The sequence below is a fragment of the Lithohypha guttulata genome, assembly GCF_036872675.1.
Source record: "Lithohypha guttulata strain CCFEE 5908 chromosome Unknown scaffold_4, whole genome shotgun sequence".
Taxonomy (NCBI): Eukaryota; Fungi; Ascomycota; class Eurotiomycetes; order Chaetothyriales; family Trichomeriaceae; genus Lithohypha; species Lithohypha guttulata.
Genome location: NW_027042753.1, coordinates 1095106 through 1115580, shown reverse-complemented (window position 1 = coordinate 1115580; position 20475 = coordinate 1095106). Strand labels below are relative to the sequence as shown.

Below are 20475 nucleotides of genomic sequence, written 5' to 3'. Positions count from 1 at the left end.
GTGATGGTTCGTGTATATGAATAAGCATTGATCAACATGGAGTTTCGCGGGTTTCAGGAATACAGACCAAACGCTTCCCGTTACAACGGTCGGATATCTGAGGAGGAATGGAACAAACACAAACCAAAACTCCGCGAATTGCACGAGGCCAAACTTACTAGGCAGCAGATCCTAGATATCATTTCGAAGGATTTTGGTGATACCAAGCCGACTTATGGCCAGTTATGCACAAAATTCGACAAGTGGGGATTTCATGTCTATCGCCAGAATGAAAGAAAGGAAACCGCGACCACTGGAAAGAAAGCTCAAAGAAAAAACGTCAAGAAAGATCCTGTGCCGACCTCAGTCGTGGATCATGCCGACCACAATATCCAGCAAGCACTCTCACCTGAAAGCACCAGCGATGGCAGCACAGTTGTGCCAGATTTCAATGCTCTCGACCTGAGTGACAAAGCTACTCCCAGAACCATAGCCGATATTCAGGGAACACCCAGAAGTCAATACCTAGAGCCATCACCAAACTTCTCCGACTCAACACCTCGAGCACATCACGCGCGACACTTGAGCGACCAAGATTCAACCCCATTAGGCACAATCTATGAGCCAGATCCCACTTACGCTTACGACGATCTAGTCTATGACACCAATCAGAACACACAGCCAACCCAACCATGGTCGACTTCATTACCTAGCACGTCCGCTTCTACATTGCATGGAAACCGATCATCTATTTCTGATACACACTCGAGCAGGACCTCGTTGTATCACACCACTTCTGAACTCAACAACGTCGAGCCGGACGACCCTCCTACCATCGCAGCTCGGACTCGCAAAGCAGATGAGGCGCTGGACGCTGTACATTTGTACCTGAAATCAATTGGCCAGAACCAGAACCATGAGGATCTCATCGAGATGGTCAGTCTCGCTGCATACCCATTTGCCACTCGATCTTACTCCTCGGCTTTTCGGATATATCATAAAATCTATGATATTATGTCGCAAGATATGGGATGTGATGACATCTCGAAACTGGGCGTGCTGATGAAATGCTACCAGTCTGCTGTTGAACCACAAGATCTGGATTTTATGCAAAGAGAATTACATCAAGTGCTTACATGGCACTTCGACGATGCTTCGCTTGGTGCATTCGCAGCTCAGATGCTATCAAGTGTCGAGATACAGATCAGCGAAGGGTTCAACCTGGCCCAAGGATCGTTGGTGTCGACGTCTTCGATCACACGCAATCTGAGCCACTTGATGGTCAAGGGCACTAGCTCTGAATATCCAGGAACCAAACGACTTTATTGGAGGCTAAGATTGCTAAAGCACTCGCCCTTTCATTCAGGCTGTCCACGCTTGCTTCGGCTCATGTCGGAGCTGCTGTCATGGGCATGGGCAGCAATGGCCGTGCTTAAATTTCCAGATGCTGCAGTTCCATCGACGGCCTGTTTGTGCAAGGACGGCGTGTATTTTGACTTTGTCCGTATGGTCACGACAGTCACATTGGAAGCAGCTACAGGTTTTGAGATATCACAATTGATCAAGGTTCCAGCTCTGAAGCAGACGCCATGTGCTTGTGTGATGTGCGGAGATCTCGAGACGACATTCGCAATATGTCCCATCGAAACGTTTACAGCAATCGCACTGCTGACCGTCGATCGATGTCGGCTAGATTGGACGTCTTGTCATCCCGGCGGGCGCCATCAGGAGCTCACACCGAAAATGATCCTTCACCAACAGCTTTTGCCCACAGTTGAGTTGCTACTCGACCAAGTCGCAGCCGACATTCGCTCTCAGACTACAATACACACTTCTGATCTCTACGATGACTTTCTTTCTTGCCTCTGGTCTTGCTTCGAAACTCACGATCTACCTCTGAAGAATGCCCGATTTGATGCTTCGGAACAAAAAGTCGAGGACATGATGACAACGCTGATCACCGAAGAGCTCAACAAGACCCATCCTGCCAGAAACAGCACCCTCGAAGATCCTGCTAGTGGAAAGATGCCAGTCTTCACCTACGGAGAAGCCAACGACGAGCTAGCAAACAAGATCACAGCCAAGCGCACGAGATCGAATGCCTCAGCACTTACCAAGTCCTCGTCTAACGCATCAGAGCGCAGTATGATCCGCATCAGAAAGAAGCTCAAATTTCGCACTAGTGCAGACTACCTTAACAGCATGTCATCCTATTCTTCGCTTTCTTCTAGGAATAGCATGAATCGATTCAGCTATGTCACTGGACTTCCGGAACTTGAGACAGTAATGGACGATGGAGAACTGCAAGCACTGCCGCCGGACCTGACGCCTGATGAGTTTCGTACTATGCAGCGACACGATAGCTGGACCAGACGAAGTGATCATTTTAGTTGGGTGCCTAGTCGTCCGGGAAGTACAGTGGGGAGAGGCAGTTGGAGGGAAAGCAATGGTCAATATACATCACGACGAGGAAGTGAGAATCCAGGTAGTGCTATGGCTGCGCCTAGCTCGAGGCCAGGTAGTGTGACCTTAGATCGAAGGACGAGTCAGAAAGGATATGGTCCACGAGAGCAAGCTATGCAGAATTCAATGGTACAAGCGGAACACATGCGACAGAGTCAGCATTCGCAGAATCAGAACCAGGCTGTATATCAACAGAACCACCAAACACCTCAATCGCAACCTCAGCTATATCCTCAACCTGTATCACAGCAGAGTTACTACCAACGTACCATGTCGTCCCAACCACAGTCGCAACCACAACAATTCCCACCTCACAACATGCCACCTCCACAACCTCAGCCTGAGCCACAATACCAGCACTCGTACCAAGCTCAGCCTGTCCAACAAGTTCAACAGCAATACAATCAGTCACAGTCGGCGAACTCGAGCTCGTCGTCGTTGCAGAATCAGGTGGATAATGTCGTCCTGGGTAATAAGCCGCAGAGACGGGATTCGAATAAGACTACGAAATCGAAGGAGTCGCAGAAGGGACGGTGGTCGAGTGAGAGGAAGAGGGTTGATGGTATTCTGAGTGCGTTGCAGTAGGACTGGTTTGTGAAAGAAAAGGATATGGGTGCGAGAAGGTGCTGTTGAAGGTGGCTGTCGTATTGTCGATTAAGATTGTTAATATAAGCCGGCCGAATAAAATGCTTTTCTCCTTGCCTGCACGCTCTATCGTCCTTGCCAGCCGCCAACGCCACTTCTGTGCAGAGTTTCTGCTGCAGATTCCACCACCATAGATTCGTTTCGCTTGTGACTACTTCGAGCGTGGTGCATCAAAACTATTAACGCTGATTGATTTTTGGTCAGTTCTACCAAGTACGCTGCCTTCCACATGACCACGAGAATAGGTATATAGACATCAGCTCGGTGGGGATGTGCTTCGGGAATCGTCCAGTTAGCTCTGAGTGACAGAGTGGTACAGTCTTCTGAAAGGTAGGTAGAGCTTCTCATCAACTCTGCTTGACAATCTACGTCTCAGTCCGCAACGTCAAATCGGAAAGAGGAGAGATATAAGGCCGGAAGACCTCTTCACATGAGTGTCCTATCCTCCGATTGATGGTTCAACGCACAGAACGTATGCTTAGTACAACATCCTCCTGAGGTCTCATCCTTTCTTGCTCTTGGTCTGTCGCTTTCTTCTCGCGTTCTCAGAGGGGAATACAACCTGGTTCCTGGGTTTGCGTCTCGCGTGCTTCGTGATGCGACCTGAGGATTTAGTACTTCTCAATTTTCGAGCAGAGGAAAGACCGGTCCATTGCATAGCCTCATCTACATGCTGTTAGGCAAAATTCTCAGTACCAACTCATATCGACTCACCATGAACCTGTGTCTTTGTACCGTCGTCACCTGCCTCTTCCTCTTCTTGTGCCTTCTCCCCCTCAACGTCCATCTTCTTCTCTTCGTCTGGCTTGGGCGCATTTGCTATTTCTTGCAGCTTAGCAGACAAACGTTCTAGGCGAGCATCATGAGCTGGTCCAAAGACTTTAGTGCGTAGGTTAGCATTATTGCGCTTCTTGTTTGAAGCTCGAGAACTCTTCGCCATCTTAATCAGCAACTGAGATCTCACGGCTGACTGTCACGCGTGAGTAGCTGAATACCAGCTGCGGTAAACACAGGTCTAGTGTTTCTGAAGCTGTGCTGGAGAGGAAGTGACAACCATAGACATGCAAAAGAGGAAAAAACGAGAATGACACGAGAATTTAGACAAAGCAAGCGCATTCTGGCCGGTGCTGTTCCGGGGAAGAGCATGTCAAGTCGCCTCACCAACGCCAATTCTTCATGTTCTATGCCACCAGCACTTTTGTGTTGTCCCGCATGGTGCTCGGTCTTCCATGCATCTGTACATCATGATTCTAAGAACTCGGTAGATTCAATTGACTTTCTCCCAGGGACAATCTCTGCCATTTGTGACTTCCATCTACGCGAGTGTATCCATGAGTACTATGCAAGCTGACCTCGTAAGAGGCACGATTGCAGAGGTCAAACAGCTCACAGTCGATAAACTGAAGAGGATCCTTAAAAATGAGAATCTACCAGTAGGGGGACTAAAGAGTGAGCTTCAGACGAGGCTCGTTGCCCGTAGGCAGTTTGATCCCACTTCACCCGAACATGCCATACTAAACCAACTTTACAGAAATCCACGATTGCGATAGACGAGGAGATTATGAACGACTGAGCCGTATTAGGGATGCGACTAGGGGATATCCTATTGTTGCGACAAACTCCAACTTACACTTCAATGCACCCAATCCATATCCTTCACCTTATTCGAACCATACTCCTGCCTCCTCAGCCTCACCACAATACTACGCTTCCCCTACTCCTCGGTTACCACCGCTACCATCTCTAGCCATGCCAGGTGGAGGCTATCATGCAAGTCGAGTGACGTATAAGCCTTCCCCATTTTATTCGATTATCAAGCAATTGGGCAATATGGTAGAATTAAAGGTCAGGGAACAGACAAGAGATACAGCGAGGATGACGATTAAGCTGGACACTACCACTGCGATGCAGTTCCAGAGTGACTCGAACTGCAGAGCAATGGTCTTTTGCGCCGCCGAATCATTCGATTCAACTTGGAAGCCTGCGGACATAGCATTTCCCTCGAATTCCGAGTTACGTTGCAACCAGGAAGAAGTGAAGGTCAATCTTAAGGGGTTGAAGAACAAGCCTGGTTCAACTAGGCCTGCTGACATTACGCCGTTCCTCCGTAAAAAGACTGAATTTCTAAACAACGTCGAACTAATCTATGCTCTAACAACCAAGGTACGTCTCTCACTATCTACTTCAGCTCTTTCCCCTCTTCTTGTGTCGTGCCAGATCTCACAAGCCGTATTGGTACTTACAGGAATCTCCACAGAAATACGTCTTATCGGTCAATCTGGTACAACGAAAGACGATTGAAATGCTCGTACAAGCCTTGAAATCAGGCAAATTCTTGGGCAAAGACCGAGTGGTCCGCGAGAGTAGGTGTCTCCCTTTCTTCGAGATTGCATTATCTAATTTGTACCAGTGCAAAATCGAGCGAAAGACGACGACATAATAGCTACTTCAAGCAACATGTCGTTGAAAGACCCAGTTCAGATGACGAGAATAGAAACCCCATGTCGCTCTATAAGCTGCAAGCATAATGAATGCTTTGATGCTGCAGTATTCCTGGCTTTACAAGAACAAGCCCCGACCTGGACTTGTCCAATATGCAACAGGCCGGCGGCATGGGAAACGCTCGTCTTCGATCAATTCGTACAGGACATATTAGACAATACAAGTTCAGACACAGAACAGGTGACGATAGAGCCTGACGGCAGATGGTATCTCATCAAGCACGAGGAGCCATCATACAACAAAAATCCATTCGTGAAGCACAACGATAGTGACGATGATGACGATCTAGTGGAGATTGCGGATCTTGAGGCCCCACAATCGACAGCAACAATACGGACACGGCCATCACAGGACTTAGTAAGGACACCGTCTCTGAATGGCTTCTCACCTCCACCACCACGGCCGGTCTCAGCATCACTAATGCAGCCTCTTAACACCTCACAGGTTCAATCACAGTCTCAAGGGAAGAAGAGAGCCAGAGAAGAAGTAATCGACCTGACCTTGGACGATGACGACGATGAGCCACCAGTCAGTCGGATAAAACGTCCTTCTCTAGCTTCCCAGGTTTCAGCTGACACGAACAGGCTACTAGACTTGACATCCGGACCAGGACCAGGATCAGGGCCATTTAGGTTCAACTTACCACCTCCTGTGCCAAGGACAGATAGTCCAAGTCATTACTCGGATTATTACGACTTCGACCAGCTACGGAAATTTCAATAGTGATAGATACCTGCAAAGTGCTTTTCAGGCGTAACGGGAGAGGGCAGGATTGCAGCACGAGTGCTGCTGCAGCATTCGGAAACAGAAGGGTGGTTTTCGTCGTGTTAGCGGGAGTTTTGGTGCAGAATCAGCGATTGCTTCATATGGTACAGACAAGGAGCGCTCTGACCACGACCAGCACTGGATACAAGCAGACAGAGAGAGAATGATTGTATAAATTAATGACATGGTCACATTGTCGGACTGCTTGCGCTCTACCTAAGCTGTATACATAAAACATCAGCGATGGAAGTACTAGATATAGTGGCAGACATCAGCGATTCCGATATTGCTTGCGAAAATCACTTAGATTTCACATCTCTTTCAATTGTGGTTCTCTTTACATTTAAAACATGCTCTGTTGGATTTACCTCTTCATCTCCTAACCAGCGCAGCACAGACACACCATCGCTTCGCGTGATCTTTGCTCTCACCCGGACGCTCAGCCAGCCACGGCCTCACATTGCAATCCACGTCGATCTCAAAGATCTCAGCTGCAATGAGTATGCCTTTGACTTGACGCACGTCCTCATCTTCTTTCTCTTCCTCTTCATCGTTACACCTAATCTCTTGCTCACCTGCTGTCTCACCACTACCTAATCTTGAACCAGTCGCTATCTCGAAGAACCTCGCCACGATACTTCGACCAGTATGGAATCCTGCTATCACCAACGCACACGCTTGTCCTTCGTGGTCTTCATCTTCGTCCTTCTCGCGCAGGTAGCTATTAATTGTCTTTACTAGATTAGCGTGCTGGCTGGGCATCCATAGACAATCTGCGATTATGATCTTGTCGAAGCTGTGTTTGGGTGGTTGGGGATCGGCGGGTTTGCCGTATTGTGTGGATGAGGTGAAAAGTTCGTCGCCCCAGGTTAGGCCGTGGATGGAGATGGTGGTGTTTGTGCGTGGTGGTTGGGGTGGCGTTGAGGTTTCGTTTGTGGTATCGTCTGTGGTTTGGGAGGAGACAAGTTTGATGTGTAAGTTCTCTTTGACATTGCGGGCGATTGTGTCGTTGATGATAGCTGGAGAGGAGGAGTGGTCGCTGATTGTTACGCTGCGAGCGGAGGAGAGAGCTGAGATGATTGATGGGAGAGCCGTGCCTGTTAATTGGAAATTATGCTTAGCTCTCAATTCTGCTGCTTGCCTGTGTCGAGTAGCTCTTTTAGATGGAGTCGACGCGAACATACCATCTTCGAGCTTCCTCTCGATTCTTGGCTCAGGTAGAGGTCAAAGAGGTGGACCTCAAGGCTCTTCACGTACCAGCTCCAAGTTCTAACACATCTTTTCCGCGCATATCCCAATATTCCTTGTTGTAGCTCACCTTTCCATCTTCGGAATCATCAATCCTGCGGTCATTGCTTGCAGTCTCAATTGCATCTGCTGCAACGACGCCCGCATTCCAAAGATAATGAGCAAACAGTTTCCGACCCTCTTCTACATCAGGATGCTGTGGTATGCCTAGCTTGATCTCACCATGTCGAGGTGAGTTGTAGATGACTGATTGGCCAGGTATGCCATGAGAGTTCTGTGTATCATCTGTGAACAGTGCCGACAGAGAGGAGGAAAAGATGTCCTCCTGTGTAGGATTAGGAGGATGCGGAATGAAAACTCGCGCTGGCAGCATCTTGAGATAGCGGGCGGAGCGGAACAACCTCATTCATCGCCAGAGCGAGTTCTGATAGGCGCGGGAGGATGCCACGTCGTTGCTGCTGCACCTCTCAAGGTAGACTTGGTGGTGGAGGGGTGGAGGCGATACCAAGTGCGGGGTCATGATAAGATAAGCAATATTTCTTTTCAGCTTTCGTGATGATTTGATACTATCAAATAACGAAGGTTTGGGGGTCAAGATCAATAGATCAACACCATGGGAGATCTCTCATCCAACGGCAGATTCAAACACCTTAGACCGAGCGAGTTAGGCGATAAAGACTAGTGAGTGCGTGTAGCCAGCACATATTAATGACTGTGTGCTGATATCTTAAGTTGGGACACGACCTACCAGAATGAGCTCGACAACGGCATAGGACAAGATGGGGACAGAGACATCACTGCTCTGGACTCGTGGTTCGCAGAGATAGACGCACCTATAAAAGTGCTTGAATTTCTTACCAACGAGGACTTTCCCCTGTCGCCAAACAATACGGAGAGAATAATCGAGAGTCCAACCGTGCTTGATCTAGGAACGGGAAATGGTAGCAGTCTCTTCGAGCTCAAACTGGAAGGTGAGTATGATGGCGCCATGTTCGGTGTAGACTATTCGGGTCAAAGTCTCGATTTAGCAAAACAGCTGTGGAACAAGCACCTTCATCAACAAGAAGAGGCGGAGAAACAGCAACAGGGAACGATCTCATTTGAGCAGATGGACATCCTGAAAGATGTACCGGAAGACAAGCCATGGTGGCCTAAGGCAGGGTTTGATCTTGTGCTCGACAAAGGCACTTTCGACGCGATCTCACTGTCAGCAGAGACTGTTGAATTGGAGGGTGCGATGGTGCGGGTTGTGGAAGCATATCCAGGGAAGGTGGCACCCATGGTCAAGCCAGGCGGATTTTTGATCATCACGTCAGTGAACTGGACAGAGAACGAGGTGGTAAGGTGGTTCACAGAGAGTGTAGGCACGCAGGGCGTTCTTGAAGAATTTGGGAGAGTTAAGTATCCCGTGTACGAGTTCGGTGGTCGCAAAGGACAAGGCGTTGCTAGTGTTTGTTTCCGCAGAATTGCTTCGTAGCAGTGGCCCGACCGCCCGCACTTTTTCCGAGAGGTCCAGCTCGCGTGCGAGGTCAGATACGAACATCAGCCAGCAGTCTCAGGAATCTCCTGGATGGCTGACAGCAATGTCGTTAGCATTGGTGAGCTTCAGTATTGTACCCTAGGAAGTTGAACCACCTCGGCACGAGACAACCGTCAGAGGAAAATATCCAATGCATACCGGATTCTACCAATCATGTTCAAGGTGATTACTGTAGCAAAGTCGGTGGCATTGCAATTGAAGTTCCGGCAGATCAGTGCTCCCCACAAACCTACTAGCTATCCATGACGACAGTTAATGAGGTATAGGACAGAGGTGTCGCCATATCAGCAAGCACAAGTTTTATGGGCCGACGACGATGAGCAAGATGAAGCGTAGGGTATACCTTGATACTCCCATCGTCGTGAGAAACGAAACCCGAGGACATGGTAGGAAAGCAGAGGCGTCATGAGTCTGGACGGTCGAGATGTTTCGTTAACCATCGAGAAGAAAAACTCTCTATTTGCTACGGGCAATCTTTTATTGGCTGAACAGGGGTCCGTCAGCACCGATTTTAGGACTTTCTACGCCTTTGTAAGGCCGGCATATGCTACTAGTATTGATGAGCACCATAACCCTCTTCACTTTATTACTATTTCTTTCTGCTCTATATAATTGATCTGGTCTTGCCCGCACTACAAAATCACTTACAAGCATGGAGGCTCTTCTACGGCAAAGCAAGGGAGTATGTCCCTTCCTCAAGAAAACTGCACCTGGAACTTTACGCACATTGAGCACCACTGTCCACCACAGCCCAGGAGGCGGAACAATTTCCAAGCTTCAGCACTATGCTCGACGATGCCCAGTCATGAACAAGGGGCTTGCTGTTCAGAGTGCGAAACTCAACGCACGGCACTACAGCAAGCCCGCCACCAGCTCCGGCATCGTCAAATCTTTGATGGAGAAGAAGTTGCACACGACTGCTGAAAAGAAGGCTAGCATTGACAACCAGATGTATCGTGCCGAGCAGCGACCTCCTCCACCGTCCGAAGCCAAGCAGTTCACAAAGTATCCTAAAGTGCACCAGCACGCTGGTCCTAAACCTGCCGTTCCTGAAACTCCTAAGTTCGACTACGAAGAATTCTACAAGAACGAGTTGGACAAAAAACACCAGGACAAGTCGTACCGGTACTTCAACAACATCAACCGTCTTGCCAAAGAATTTCCGAGAGCGCACATGGCTGCGCAGGACGAGCGAGTGACTGTATGGTGCTCCAACGACTACCTCGGCATGGGCAGAAACAAGCACGTTCTCAAGACTATGCACGAGACGCTCGAAATGTACGGCGCCGGCGCTGGAGGAACAAGGAACATATCCGGTCACAATCAGCACGCCGTAGCCCTCGAGAAGACTCTAGCAGACCTCCATGGCAAAGAGGGTGCTCTAGTTTTCTCTTCTTGTTATGTGGCGAACGATGCAACTCTTGCGACCTTGGGCAGCAAGCTTCCGAACTGTGTCATTCTAAGTGACAGCCTCAACCATGCCTCAATGATTCAGGGTATTCGCCACTCTGGTGCAAAGAAAATAGTCTACAAGCACAACGACCTTGAAGATCTGGAGAACAAGCTAAAATCTCTCGATCCAGCTCAACCGAAGATCATAGCCTTTGAGAGTGTGTACAGCATGTGCGGCTCGGTCGCGCCAATCGAAGCTGTCTGTGATCTAGCTGATAAATATGGCGCAATTACCTTCTTGGATGAAGTACATGCTGTTGGTATGTACGGTCCAAGAGGAGCTGGCGTAGCCGAACACCTTGACTACGACACCTGGGCGGATGAGAATCGAACGCCTGAATCTCAGAAGGGCACAGTCATGGACAGAATCGATATCATCACGGGAACACTCGGCAAGGCTTATGGTTGCGTCGGTGGTTACATTGCTGGATCTGCGAAATTTGTCGACGCAATTCGATCTCTTGCGCCGGGCTTTATCTTCACCACAAGTTTACCACCAGCAACAATGGCTGGCGCACGCACTGCGATCGAGTACCAGGCTCGATACCAGGGTGACAGGAGAATGCAACAGGTACACACTCGCGAACTCAAAGACGACTTGATTAGCCGAGGTATTCCTGTCATTCCCAACCCATCTCACATCGTTCCGCTACTCGTAGGCGACGCGGAATTGGCAAAGGCAGCGTCAGATATGCTGCTAAACGACTACCAGATCTACGTGCAGTCCATCAACTACCCGACCGTGCCGCGTGGTGAGGAAAGACTACGAATCACCCCTACCCCAGGCCACATGGGCGAGCTCAGAGCCGACCTCGTCGAAGCGCTCGAAGGTGTCTGGAACCGCCTCAACCTCAAACGCATCTCCGACTGGCAAGCCCAAGGTGGCTTTGTCGGCGTTGGTGTCAAGGACGCTGAACCAGTCGAGCCTCTTTGGACCGACGCTCAACTCGAGCACGCTGCTGAACTTCCGAAGATCGCTGTCGACAACGCGATGGAACCTCGAGTCATGCCTGTTGCTGCTGCCGCTGCCTGAAAAGGAGGGAAGTTGATGGGAAACTATGATCGTTTGGAATATAGCCGGCGAAGTGATACGCTCAGCTTTTATAAATGAGCTTTGAGCACCTTCGTATCAGAGATGATGAATACATATGCCCGCAGTGGTACTTCTCATTCTTCACCAAGATATGTCTTTCAAGTCAAATTTGTTTCTCTGTTCTTTTTACGTGCAGCGGCAAGCTTCTTTGCCTGGTCTCGTGCTATTGACTGATGGCAGAGCGTTTGTTCATATGACGATGAAGCACAATAATACCAACCTAGTAGGTAAGTCATTTCCTTTCGTTTCCAATGTCTCATCTCATCTCATCTCATCAGGAAGGTTACAAACGCCCTTGATGTGTGTCAGCATGGAAATGTCGCTGTATCGTCAGCTCTCGCTTGCGACAAGCAGCCGTGTCACTTCTACTCCAATGACCAGATCACGAAGATAGTACACCCACTCTACAACCGACCATAGCCAGTTTTTCTCCATACTATCTTGCCACTTGCACCATATTTCCCTAACGTTGTGAAACGCACTCATTTCAAAGAACAAAATCTGCTCACCTTGATTATTAGTACTGCTGGCTGAACCGAAGTTCTCAGTATCAGCATAGTGTACTACCAGTCAGCCAGCCAGTCAGCCTTTTCCTTCTTGCGATGGAGTCGCGGTATAATATCACTTCTGGGTCGTCGGACCCGACGGCGCATGCAAATATTCATACCACATCGACACAGACTAAGACAGTGACGAGCTTTACGAGCCTACCTTTCGGCAAAGCGTATGTTACGCTTACGAGCGAGTTGCCGGATCTTCGTCTTGCTAGCTATCCGGTTAGGAATTCGACGATGGGGCATATGCAGAGTCTGTCGATGGACGGTGAGATGGATGGTACGATGGCCATGGACAGTATGATGGCTAGTGGGCTCAGTGTTGGGTCCGCGAGTACTGAGGTCTCCACTACCACAGAGCAGGTCCTCACCAGCGGTACAGATAAAAGCGTTGTCCCACGCTCGGAAGATTCTACCATCACAACCTCGTCCTCGGCTACATCGGAATCATCCAGCATGTCAGATACCAGCGTAACCGGCGGCGCAGATGCGTCCACTCCCTCGACCGTCTTCGTAACAGTCACCCCCAACAATACCTCAATGTTTACCGAACATTCCACCACGATGATGCTGACCACTAGCACGTCTATCGTGCCAGTAACAATCCTCTGGACGAACACATCGCAGCCCACGAACATGCAGCTTTTGAATTCGACAGAGTCGTTGGATCTCACGACCTCCGACTCCTCGACTGGTGGTATGGATTCCTTCACCTCGATGATGCTCAGCACGGGACCGACCACCCACGCAACACAGAACGTCGTGATTCCAACGAGCCCGATCAGCATAGCTACCAACAAACCACGCGCACCACGATCAGTACCCACGGATTTCGCGTCGATCGAACCATTGACACCACAGCCAACATCAGGAGCTGGCCTGTATGCCGCTTGGAAAGAGCGCATCTCCGCGCCTAAAATGATGTCAACAGGCTATCACCACCATTGCGAAGGCCCTTTCATGGCCTATCTAGCACTGACAGTCTTCGTCCTTGCGACCTGGTTCACGATCGGTCCAACGCTCATTCGGTGGTGGAGGTACTGGGTCCTGAGGAAGTGCGACAAATGCGACGACGAATTACCTTCATACACGACCAAGCCGCCGCGCCCAGGAATGAGGAAGCGGTTGTCGATTATCGTACCAGGATCGCAGCCTGGAGGCTCGTCATGGGTTTCTGGAAATCAACGAGCGGTTCGTGGTGATGAGTTTGAGGTGCCATATGAGCGGTACAAGGGTCGAAGGCATACTAGTGATTTATGAGGATATGTAGAGATTGAGGTTGGAGCTAAATTTCTCTGTAGCATGTGACAGCAGCAGCAGACCTGAACTCTCGAAGAATTAGTTTGGTACATGGGCTTTAGTGTTTGCTTGCTGGTACAATCATGTCACCTGAAGCACGAGAAGGTAGCCAGACAGGTTGGCCTAGAATGCCACTGTGAATAGTCTCCAGTTGTTAGTACACAGTTTTCCATCTCCTGTTCATCATCCGTTGCTGTTGTCTTTCGGCTGGGACTGCTAACATGACCACCATAATGCAATCAGCAGCAACGCCGTCGATATCACAGACAATGGTTCGCCAAATGTTGGACCATTCGTTCTTGAGTAAGCGTGGAAAACGTCTCAAGTCGAAAGGATGAAAAGTGAGGTAGCGCATGAGCACTTCGGCGACCAAGACAACCATTTTGCCAAGAGTATCGGAGCTGCATGTCGCGTATCTTCTCGTTCTAGTCGCACGCGCTGAATAGAATATGCCTGCACATCTCATCAGTCCGAAAGCTATTCATGTTTCCTGGTATCGTGCCAAACAACCTCTTAACTAATGTCTTTCATCCTCTGCTCAATCTCGGGAGGTACTTTGCGGACCTGAGAACGAACAGAATGTCTCCCAACGCCTCGCTGCCCACTGTGGAGCCGCTAAAGTTATACTGTTCGTCCGCGTAATTGGCTATCCTGATACGAGATTGTTGGCTCAGGGTTTCGAGTTTCAAGCCACTGAACCCGAAAGACGTACTTTAGGACCGGACTTCAACGGTCAGGCATCCATGATTAGGACTTCCGAGATTCATGCAGCACGGAACAACTAATCTCTTGCAGTCAGTGGGTCATCACTGGACGAGGATAGGAACGCTCGAATCGAGGGCAGTAGATTGATAGTGCATACTCTTAGTTCCGAACGTATACAATTGGATGAGGCAGAAGAGGCTAGATCTGGGAATGGGCTGGAAGCTTGTAGACGAGCTCACTTAGTCAAAATCTCCATCGTAGCTTCCGCTCCTGCATCTATGAGGTACAGCATGCTTACCTATCTCTGTGAGGCAGTTGCGATGTTGTCCAGCTTGGCAGGCGCAACAGGAACGGCTAATAAGACAGTTGCACAAAAGCGGTAAGTATGTTGTCAAAGATTGGTTGTATTGTTACAGCTTTTAAACCGTCGCCATGATTGCTGCTATCTTTAGCTAATTGAAATGTACCTGTTACACGTCTGCAGATACTCCTCCCAAGAGATGTAGAACTGTAGAAATATTTCACTCCTGTACCTACACCGAACGTTCCATCGTAATGCTAAAGGTCAAAATGTATCTACCCAAGCTGTATGCAATTTGCGCCTCACACCAGTTTTCCCGAATTTTATGCTACCACAATTCAGACAATAGCACTGTCCTACTGGTGCTGAATGTCTATGCTCAGGTAGCTGACGTCGAAAGTCACGGTTTCTGGGGTCCAGAGTGCTTCACTTCCGAGACCCATGTATCCAAGATAGGTGCTTGTGCTTGGGAACTCGGCGCGACCAATCTGGGGTATCGAGGTAATGAGTGGTGCAATATCGCCGACAAAATTCTCAACATACTGGCTGGCAACCCATGTCAGAACGTATTGACCAATACTGTTGGTTCCAGAATAGAGGTTGAACGTGGTCCCGTTAATAACTTGAGAAGATACTGCTCCTAAAGCCAGACCAATAGGTTCCGTGGAGGCACCAATGGTGCAAAGCCACACCATGATTTCGTATTTGGCTTGAGTTGTTGACTGTGCGCTGTTCATATCATCATCCAAGAACATGTCTATGGCGACGTTAGTGTTGACATTTGCTGCAGTCATTCCTGCAACATCGGTAATATTGGCGGGCTCCTCGCCGAGGCCATAAGTCCATTCAACATCTACAGGGATGTTTGCAATGGTGCTTATCGACGCCGGAAAGATCGAGCCTTGTCCATCGATCTTGATGTTAGGAAAGGCATGTACAGGCTGCGTTATTGGACCTTGTGGATATTGCCATGTGACGCTGAATTTTGGCGCGGTTAAAGGCGTGGCGTAAGTGTAGTTATTGTGTTGTGTTATCTGGTAACCGAGTCAGCTTCGTCGTGACTTTCGATAAAGTGTTTGACCCATGCAAGGTCCGCTGCCAAGGTCCGTCATACATCGAGCGTAATACGCGTCGATGTAGTCTGGTAAGACGGGCATGAGAGACAATGCAGACAGGAATAGACTTACATTCATGCAGAGACCGCCTTGTTGACCATCCCAACCCCATTGATTAGGATTCACTGCGAAAGAACTGTCAGTACTGTGTTCAAGATAGAGAAAAGATCCGGAGAATATCATCCATTGTTCCGGGCTGCGGCCAAAGCTGCGTGAATGATATGCCAAGTCTTGTCGTGAAGTGGACCAGACGGATATCGAACGTCCGATATGATCAAGGGACCATTGTAGTCGAGGGAGTTTTGCGGAGGATAGGGAAGACTCACATGTATACTGTTGGCCGAGTGACCTTGGGGTGATACCATATGCCTTCTGACAGTATGTGTCTATACTGACACTATTGTCCTGAAATAGAGGTTGTTGACCTGTCGCCGACCGATGCGCATCAAGGCCGATCAAAACTCCCAAGGTTGCGCCGATAGGTACCGCTATGAGCCCAAAACTGACCAGAGACCGTATTCCCATGTTGACGGATGGGCGAATATGACCAGTGATTCTGCAGTTGAATTGACCGTGTGCCAGTACAGACAAGTTGGGAGAACCTCTCTAGACACGGAGGATTTGATGTTGAAGAGCAGTGGCGTGGGATCGCGTATTGATGGTAGTCCGTCGTTGGCGCAAGAAGTGGTTGCGTAAGTACACGTTTCTTGAAGATCTTGAAGAGCAAGAATAGCAGCACAAAGATCGTGTGATCGTGGCAAGTCTGTGGTGCGAGCAGAACGATAAGCAAGTCCTATCAAAACTGTGGGCAAAGTTGCACACTACCGGCAGTTTTACTAGGATTGCTAGACTTTGAAGGAGCCAAGTGGAGACGGACAGAGCGTTTGTTGGTCCGAGAGGCGATAGGTCGACCTACGGGAAGCTGCGAGTCCCAACCTTCTGAGACACATACATCTCGTATCCAGCCAAGTCGATAAATGCGTTTCACAGCCACGGATGATAGGCGTGTTCATCAATACCTTGATCTCCGAAGTCATCTATCGTGCCAAGTCACAAGCGTTTGGTTTGTTTCAGAAAATTGCAGAACAATAAAGACAACGAGGGTGTCGAAACGAAACGGCTATGTGCGTCACACAGAGGCGGCATTCCTGATGATGCAAGATCTTCCACTAGACTCAGGAACAGAAACTGGCCCAAGCAAATTTCGTCGGTTGTGGCACCTAAGCTTCCAGGCACTGAAAAGCTTCTGCCGGAGACGGCATTGTCCAAAGTGGTGCCCCTGCAGGATGTGCATGAGCTAGATCGCGTTTGAGCCTAGCTGGAAGTAAGATTGTGTTGTTTCGAGCAAGATCAGTGGCTCCTCGCACCGCTGGTTTCCGTGTTGTAAAAATGGCGTGGCGGCACTGAGGCAAGAGCATGGGGCTGGGAGCTGGCCGTTAGTTGAGTACCCAGTAGTCAGTAAAACTTGCAGAATCTGCTCTGATGTTGTCGCAGGTTCAGAGTTGGCTCGGACTTCGTGGTCCCTGCTGGACATTATCCTTGACGTGAAGCCATCTGCTTGTCATTCTTTTCTGCTTCCGTGCACGCTCGTTGTACATCTGAGTACATTACACGCCTCTCAAATACCTTACCTTCGTTGTTTGTCCCGCCTCCTCTACACCTGTTCAATTCAGTCTTCGTCGTTCGTTTCGAGGGCTCGAATTCTCAAAACACCATCAACAACGTTGTCGATCGCTCAGACCTTGTACACTACACCCTTTGCTCACCTGGCAACAGGTACCACCATTACCCACGATGGGTAGACAGGGCGAAATGACCGAGATCAACCTCGTACCTATGGAAGACAGCTCGAGTGGCCACAGCTCGATAGAACATCCATCGCGGACAGAACAACGTTCATCAAGTGCGAATCACAATACCATTAATCATAATCGACAATCATACTCATACTCATACTCACAATCACGCCCTCCGGCTCCGGGCCACTATCACTACTCCAGACAGTCGTACGTGGACGACACACCTGGTGCTAGTCCACCAGGCACGCCCATGACTGGAGGTGGAGGTGCACATCCTTATGGAAGCCTGCAACCTCCAAGACATCCTTCGTACGCTACTGGCAATGGTGTAGACACAAGGAGCTCGTCGCCGTTTCCACAAAGTCAAACACCTTTCGTAAGTTGCACACATCACCCAATATACCTTCTACTCCTGCTGACATTTCTATAGCGCAGTCAAGACACTCTTCGCCCCCTCTTTCCCGACACTTCTTCGACCTTTTTCAACAAGGACTGGGTCAAGGATGGCTCAATAGCACAACTGCACAGTCGAGATGACGCCGAGTTCTGGCACGGGTGGAAGAGGAACCTCTTCTATTTTGCTCCTATGCTGGTCGCTCTATCGCTGGCCTTGTACTGGATCTACTTCGGTCTGCGGATCGCCTTCATTATCTCGGCACAGAACCAGAAACGAGCAACCTTCCCCCTTGCCTGGATTTTCGTTGCTGTCGAAGTCAGTGTCGCCATACCAATCTTCATGCAGAACTTCTGGACCATGTTCGCTCTCAAGAAGAGGAGGAGGCCAAAATTGAGGCTGATTGGCAACGACGTTCCAACCGTCGACGTGTTCGTGACATGCTGTGGCGAAGATGACGACCTTGTCCTCGACACTGTACGAGCCTCTTGCGACCAAGATTGGCCCCAAGACAAATTTCGAGTCATTGTGCTAGACGATGGAAAGAGCGCAACACTCGAGCGCGCGGTGCGGGATTTGGCTGACACATATCCCAATTTGTACTACAAATCTCGTCCCAAATTCCCTGGCGTCCCACACCATTTTAAGGCTGGCAATCTCAACTATGGTCTCGACGAGGTTCATACCATGCCTGGAGGAGCTGGCCAATTTATGGCGGCTCTGGACGCTGATATGATTCCTGAACAGCATTGGCTTCGTGCTGTCACTCCACATCTTCTTTTGGACCCAAAGATGGCTCTTGCCTGTCCCCCTCAGCTCTTCTACAACACTCCTCCTGGAGACCCCCTCTGCCAATCCCTCGACTTTTTCGTACATGTCTGCGAACCCATCAAGGATGCCCTTGGTGTCGCATGGTGTACCGGATCTGGTTACGTGGTGCGAAGAGATGCGCTGGATGAGATTGGCAACTTTCCCCTTGGTTCTCTCGCCGAAGACGTGGCTACTTCCACGTTGATGCTTGGTAAAGGCTGGAAGACGGCATTCGTCCACGAGCCTTTGCAATTCGGTACTGTACCTGAGGATTTTGGCAGTCATCTGAAGCAACGGACGAGATGGGCTATTGGCACTGTTGACACTTCCCTCAAGCTCAACTTCTGTCTCTGGGGTGACAAGATCAAGCGCATGAGCTTCGCACAAAAGAGTTCGAGTTTTCTTTACGCCTTCCTTAGCTTGTTCAACATCCTGCTTACAGTCTCTATGTTCGCTCTTCCAGTTGTTCTGATCGCTGGAAAGCCATTGGTTGCTTATGCTAACTTCGAACAACTGAGATGGCTCATTAGAGCATGTTTTGCAGCATATGTTGCCAACAGGGCGACCGAGTTTGTCCTGTTTATTCCTTCTGGCTACCATACTGGTCAACGTGGTTCTCGATATCAACTATGGATGTCACCCTACATCGCACTCTGCTTGATCCGGGCCTTCGTGCTTCCTAAGTGGCTAGGAGGACAAGCTCAAGCTTTCAAGCCTACAGGATCTTTGCAATCGGCATTAAACGAAAGAGACGCAGCCAAACGTGCTCCAATGTGGAGACGGATGTGGACAATCATTGTTAATTACATGGCATGGTTTCACGTCGGCTACGTGTACTTCTGCCTAGTGGCAGTAGCTATGTCTTCCTACCGATGTTTTACCAACCTCACGACTAAGGATATCTTGATCTGTTTGATCACCCACGCCTTCTGGCCACCACTTACGTTCATCATTGTCTGCAGTTCTTTCTGGATTCCTATCACCTACGCTGTCGATCCTCCGACAGTGCCTGATCGGGAACAGCTTCTGGTTCGAGATCCAAAAACCAATGTTGCTCATCCTACGAAAGAGAGCAAAAAGATTGCGTTCAAGGGTCAAAGCGCCTGGTTCGAATTCGAGTTGACATTTACAACGTTGTATACCACTGCAGCATTCGTGGCGTCTTTCTTCTATTGAGAAAGGGCAAATTGTTTTAATGTTTATACTTAGCGGCACAAATGGGTGAGGCGCGCACGATAATAACGAAACGTGGGTCTGGAGTTGATTCATTCTGGCAATCTTTGGCTAGATTTGCACGAATGCAAAATTACATGGTGCTCATTAACTGGAAAGTTCTATCCAATTCGGAGTTCAATAGTTTAAGCAGATCTTGGAAAGACCCGAAACATGGTACAGGTGGGCTACAGCGGCGTCTGAACATAGATTTGACATAGCACATGGGAAGGTCGAAAGATTTCGACACAGTGTCTCGGATGTACAAGCAGCAACAAAAGGCTGAATACTGTTGAGGTAGACAATCTGTATCGATTGTAAGAATTAGTATTACGCACCAAACAACAAGAACAAATTCAAGCGTGAACTTCTGGTCATTTGCCTTGTTTTGATCTGATCTGGTCTGTCCCCGTAGTGACGAGCCTCGTAAGCCCATTGATAGTAATACAGACCTACCGCGTTGTTTCAATAGTCCACTTACTAAATGCTGTGATTCGCTTTCCGTAGCAATCGTCCGAGAGCAGCAATGATTCGGATAATAAAAGAGGATGTTCGCATACGGCTGATGTGATCATCGGGTGTTGCTAGTCACAATACAA

At 49.1% G+C, this 20475-nt stretch overlaps 9 protein-coding genes across 9 annotated transcripts; 6 read left to right on the top strand and 3 right to left on the bottom strand.

The window, feature by feature from the left end:
• Window positions 1-36: 36 nt before the first annotated feature.
• On the top strand, window positions 37-3027 carry LTR64_005550 (uncharacterized protein; the record flags this gene model as incomplete). Its single annotated transcript, XM_064899888.1, has 1 exon — window positions 37-3027. The coding sequence occupies one exon, from the start codon at window positions 37-39 to the stop codon at window positions 3025-3027; it is 2991 nt and encodes a 996-aa protein (XP_064753200.1).
• A 562-nt stretch (window positions 3028-3589) lies between these two features.
• Window positions 3590-4027, bottom strand: LTR64_005549 (uncharacterized protein; the record flags this gene model as incomplete). The annotated part of the gene is made up of 2 exons (XM_064899887.1): window positions 3590-3753; window positions 3802-4027. The coding sequence occupies 2 exons, from the start codon at window positions 4025-4027 to the stop codon at window positions 3590-3592; spliced, it is 390 nt and encodes a 129-aa protein (XP_064753199.1).
• Window positions 4028-4962: 935 nt separating this feature from the next.
• pli1 (E3 SUMO-protein ligase pli1) lies at window positions 4963-5527 on the top strand (the record flags this gene model as incomplete). Its single annotated transcript, XM_064899886.1, has 2 exons — window positions 4963-5250; window positions 5333-5527. The coding sequence occupies 2 exons, from the start codon at window positions 4963-4965 to the stop codon at window positions 5525-5527; spliced, it is 483 nt and encodes a 160-aa protein (XP_064753198.1).
• A 1199-nt stretch (window positions 5528-6726) lies between these two features.
• LTR64_005547 (uncharacterized protein) lies at window positions 6727-7975 on the bottom strand (the record flags this gene model as incomplete). The annotated part of the gene is made up of 2 exons (XM_064899885.1): window positions 6727-7451; window positions 7612-7975. 2 exons carry the CDS (start codon window positions 7973-7975, stop codon window positions 6727-6729), a joined length of 1089 nt encoding a protein of 362 aa, XP_064753197.1.
• Window positions 7976-8215: 240 nt separating this feature from the next.
• On the top strand, window positions 8216-9079 carry EFM4 (Protein-lysine N-methyltransferase efm4; the record flags this gene model as incomplete). Its single annotated transcript, XM_064899884.1, has 2 exons — window positions 8216-8283; window positions 8335-9079. 2 exons carry the CDS (start codon window positions 8216-8218, stop codon window positions 9077-9079), a joined length of 813 nt encoding a protein of 270 aa, XP_064753196.1.
• Window positions 9080-9794: 715 nt separating this feature from the next.
• Window positions 9795-11627, top strand: LTR64_005545 (uncharacterized protein; the record flags this gene model as incomplete). The annotated part of the gene is made up of 1 exon (XM_064899883.1): window positions 9795-11627. The coding sequence occupies one exon, from the start codon at window positions 9795-9797 to the stop codon at window positions 11625-11627; it is 1833 nt and encodes a 610-aa protein (XP_064753195.1).
• A 662-nt stretch (window positions 11628-12289) lies between these two features.
• LTR64_005544 (uncharacterized protein) lies at window positions 12290-13501 on the top strand (the record flags this gene model as incomplete). The annotated part of the gene is made up of 2 exons (XM_064899882.1): window positions 12290-12411; window positions 12457-13501. The coding sequence occupies 2 exons, from the start codon at window positions 12290-12292 to the stop codon at window positions 13499-13501; spliced, it is 1167 nt and encodes a 388-aa protein (XP_064753194.1).
• A 1401-nt stretch (window positions 13502-14902) lies between these two features.
• LTR64_005543 (uncharacterized protein) lies at window positions 14903-16186 on the bottom strand (the record flags this gene model as incomplete). The annotated part of the gene is made up of 3 exons (XM_064899881.1): window positions 14903-15580; window positions 15734-15786; window positions 15988-16186. The coding sequence occupies 3 exons, from the start codon at window positions 16184-16186 to the stop codon at window positions 14903-14905; spliced, it is 930 nt and encodes a 309-aa protein (XP_064753193.1).
• Window positions 16187-17455: 1269 nt separating this feature from the next.
• On the top strand, window positions 17456-19840 carry LTR64_005542 (uncharacterized protein; the record flags this gene model as incomplete). The annotated part of the gene is made up of 2 exons (XM_064899880.1): window positions 17456-17836; window positions 17891-19840. The coding sequence occupies 2 exons, from the start codon at window positions 17456-17458 to the stop codon at window positions 19838-19840; spliced, it is 2331 nt and encodes a 776-aa protein (XP_064753192.1).
• Window positions 19841-20475: the final 635 nt, after the last annotated feature.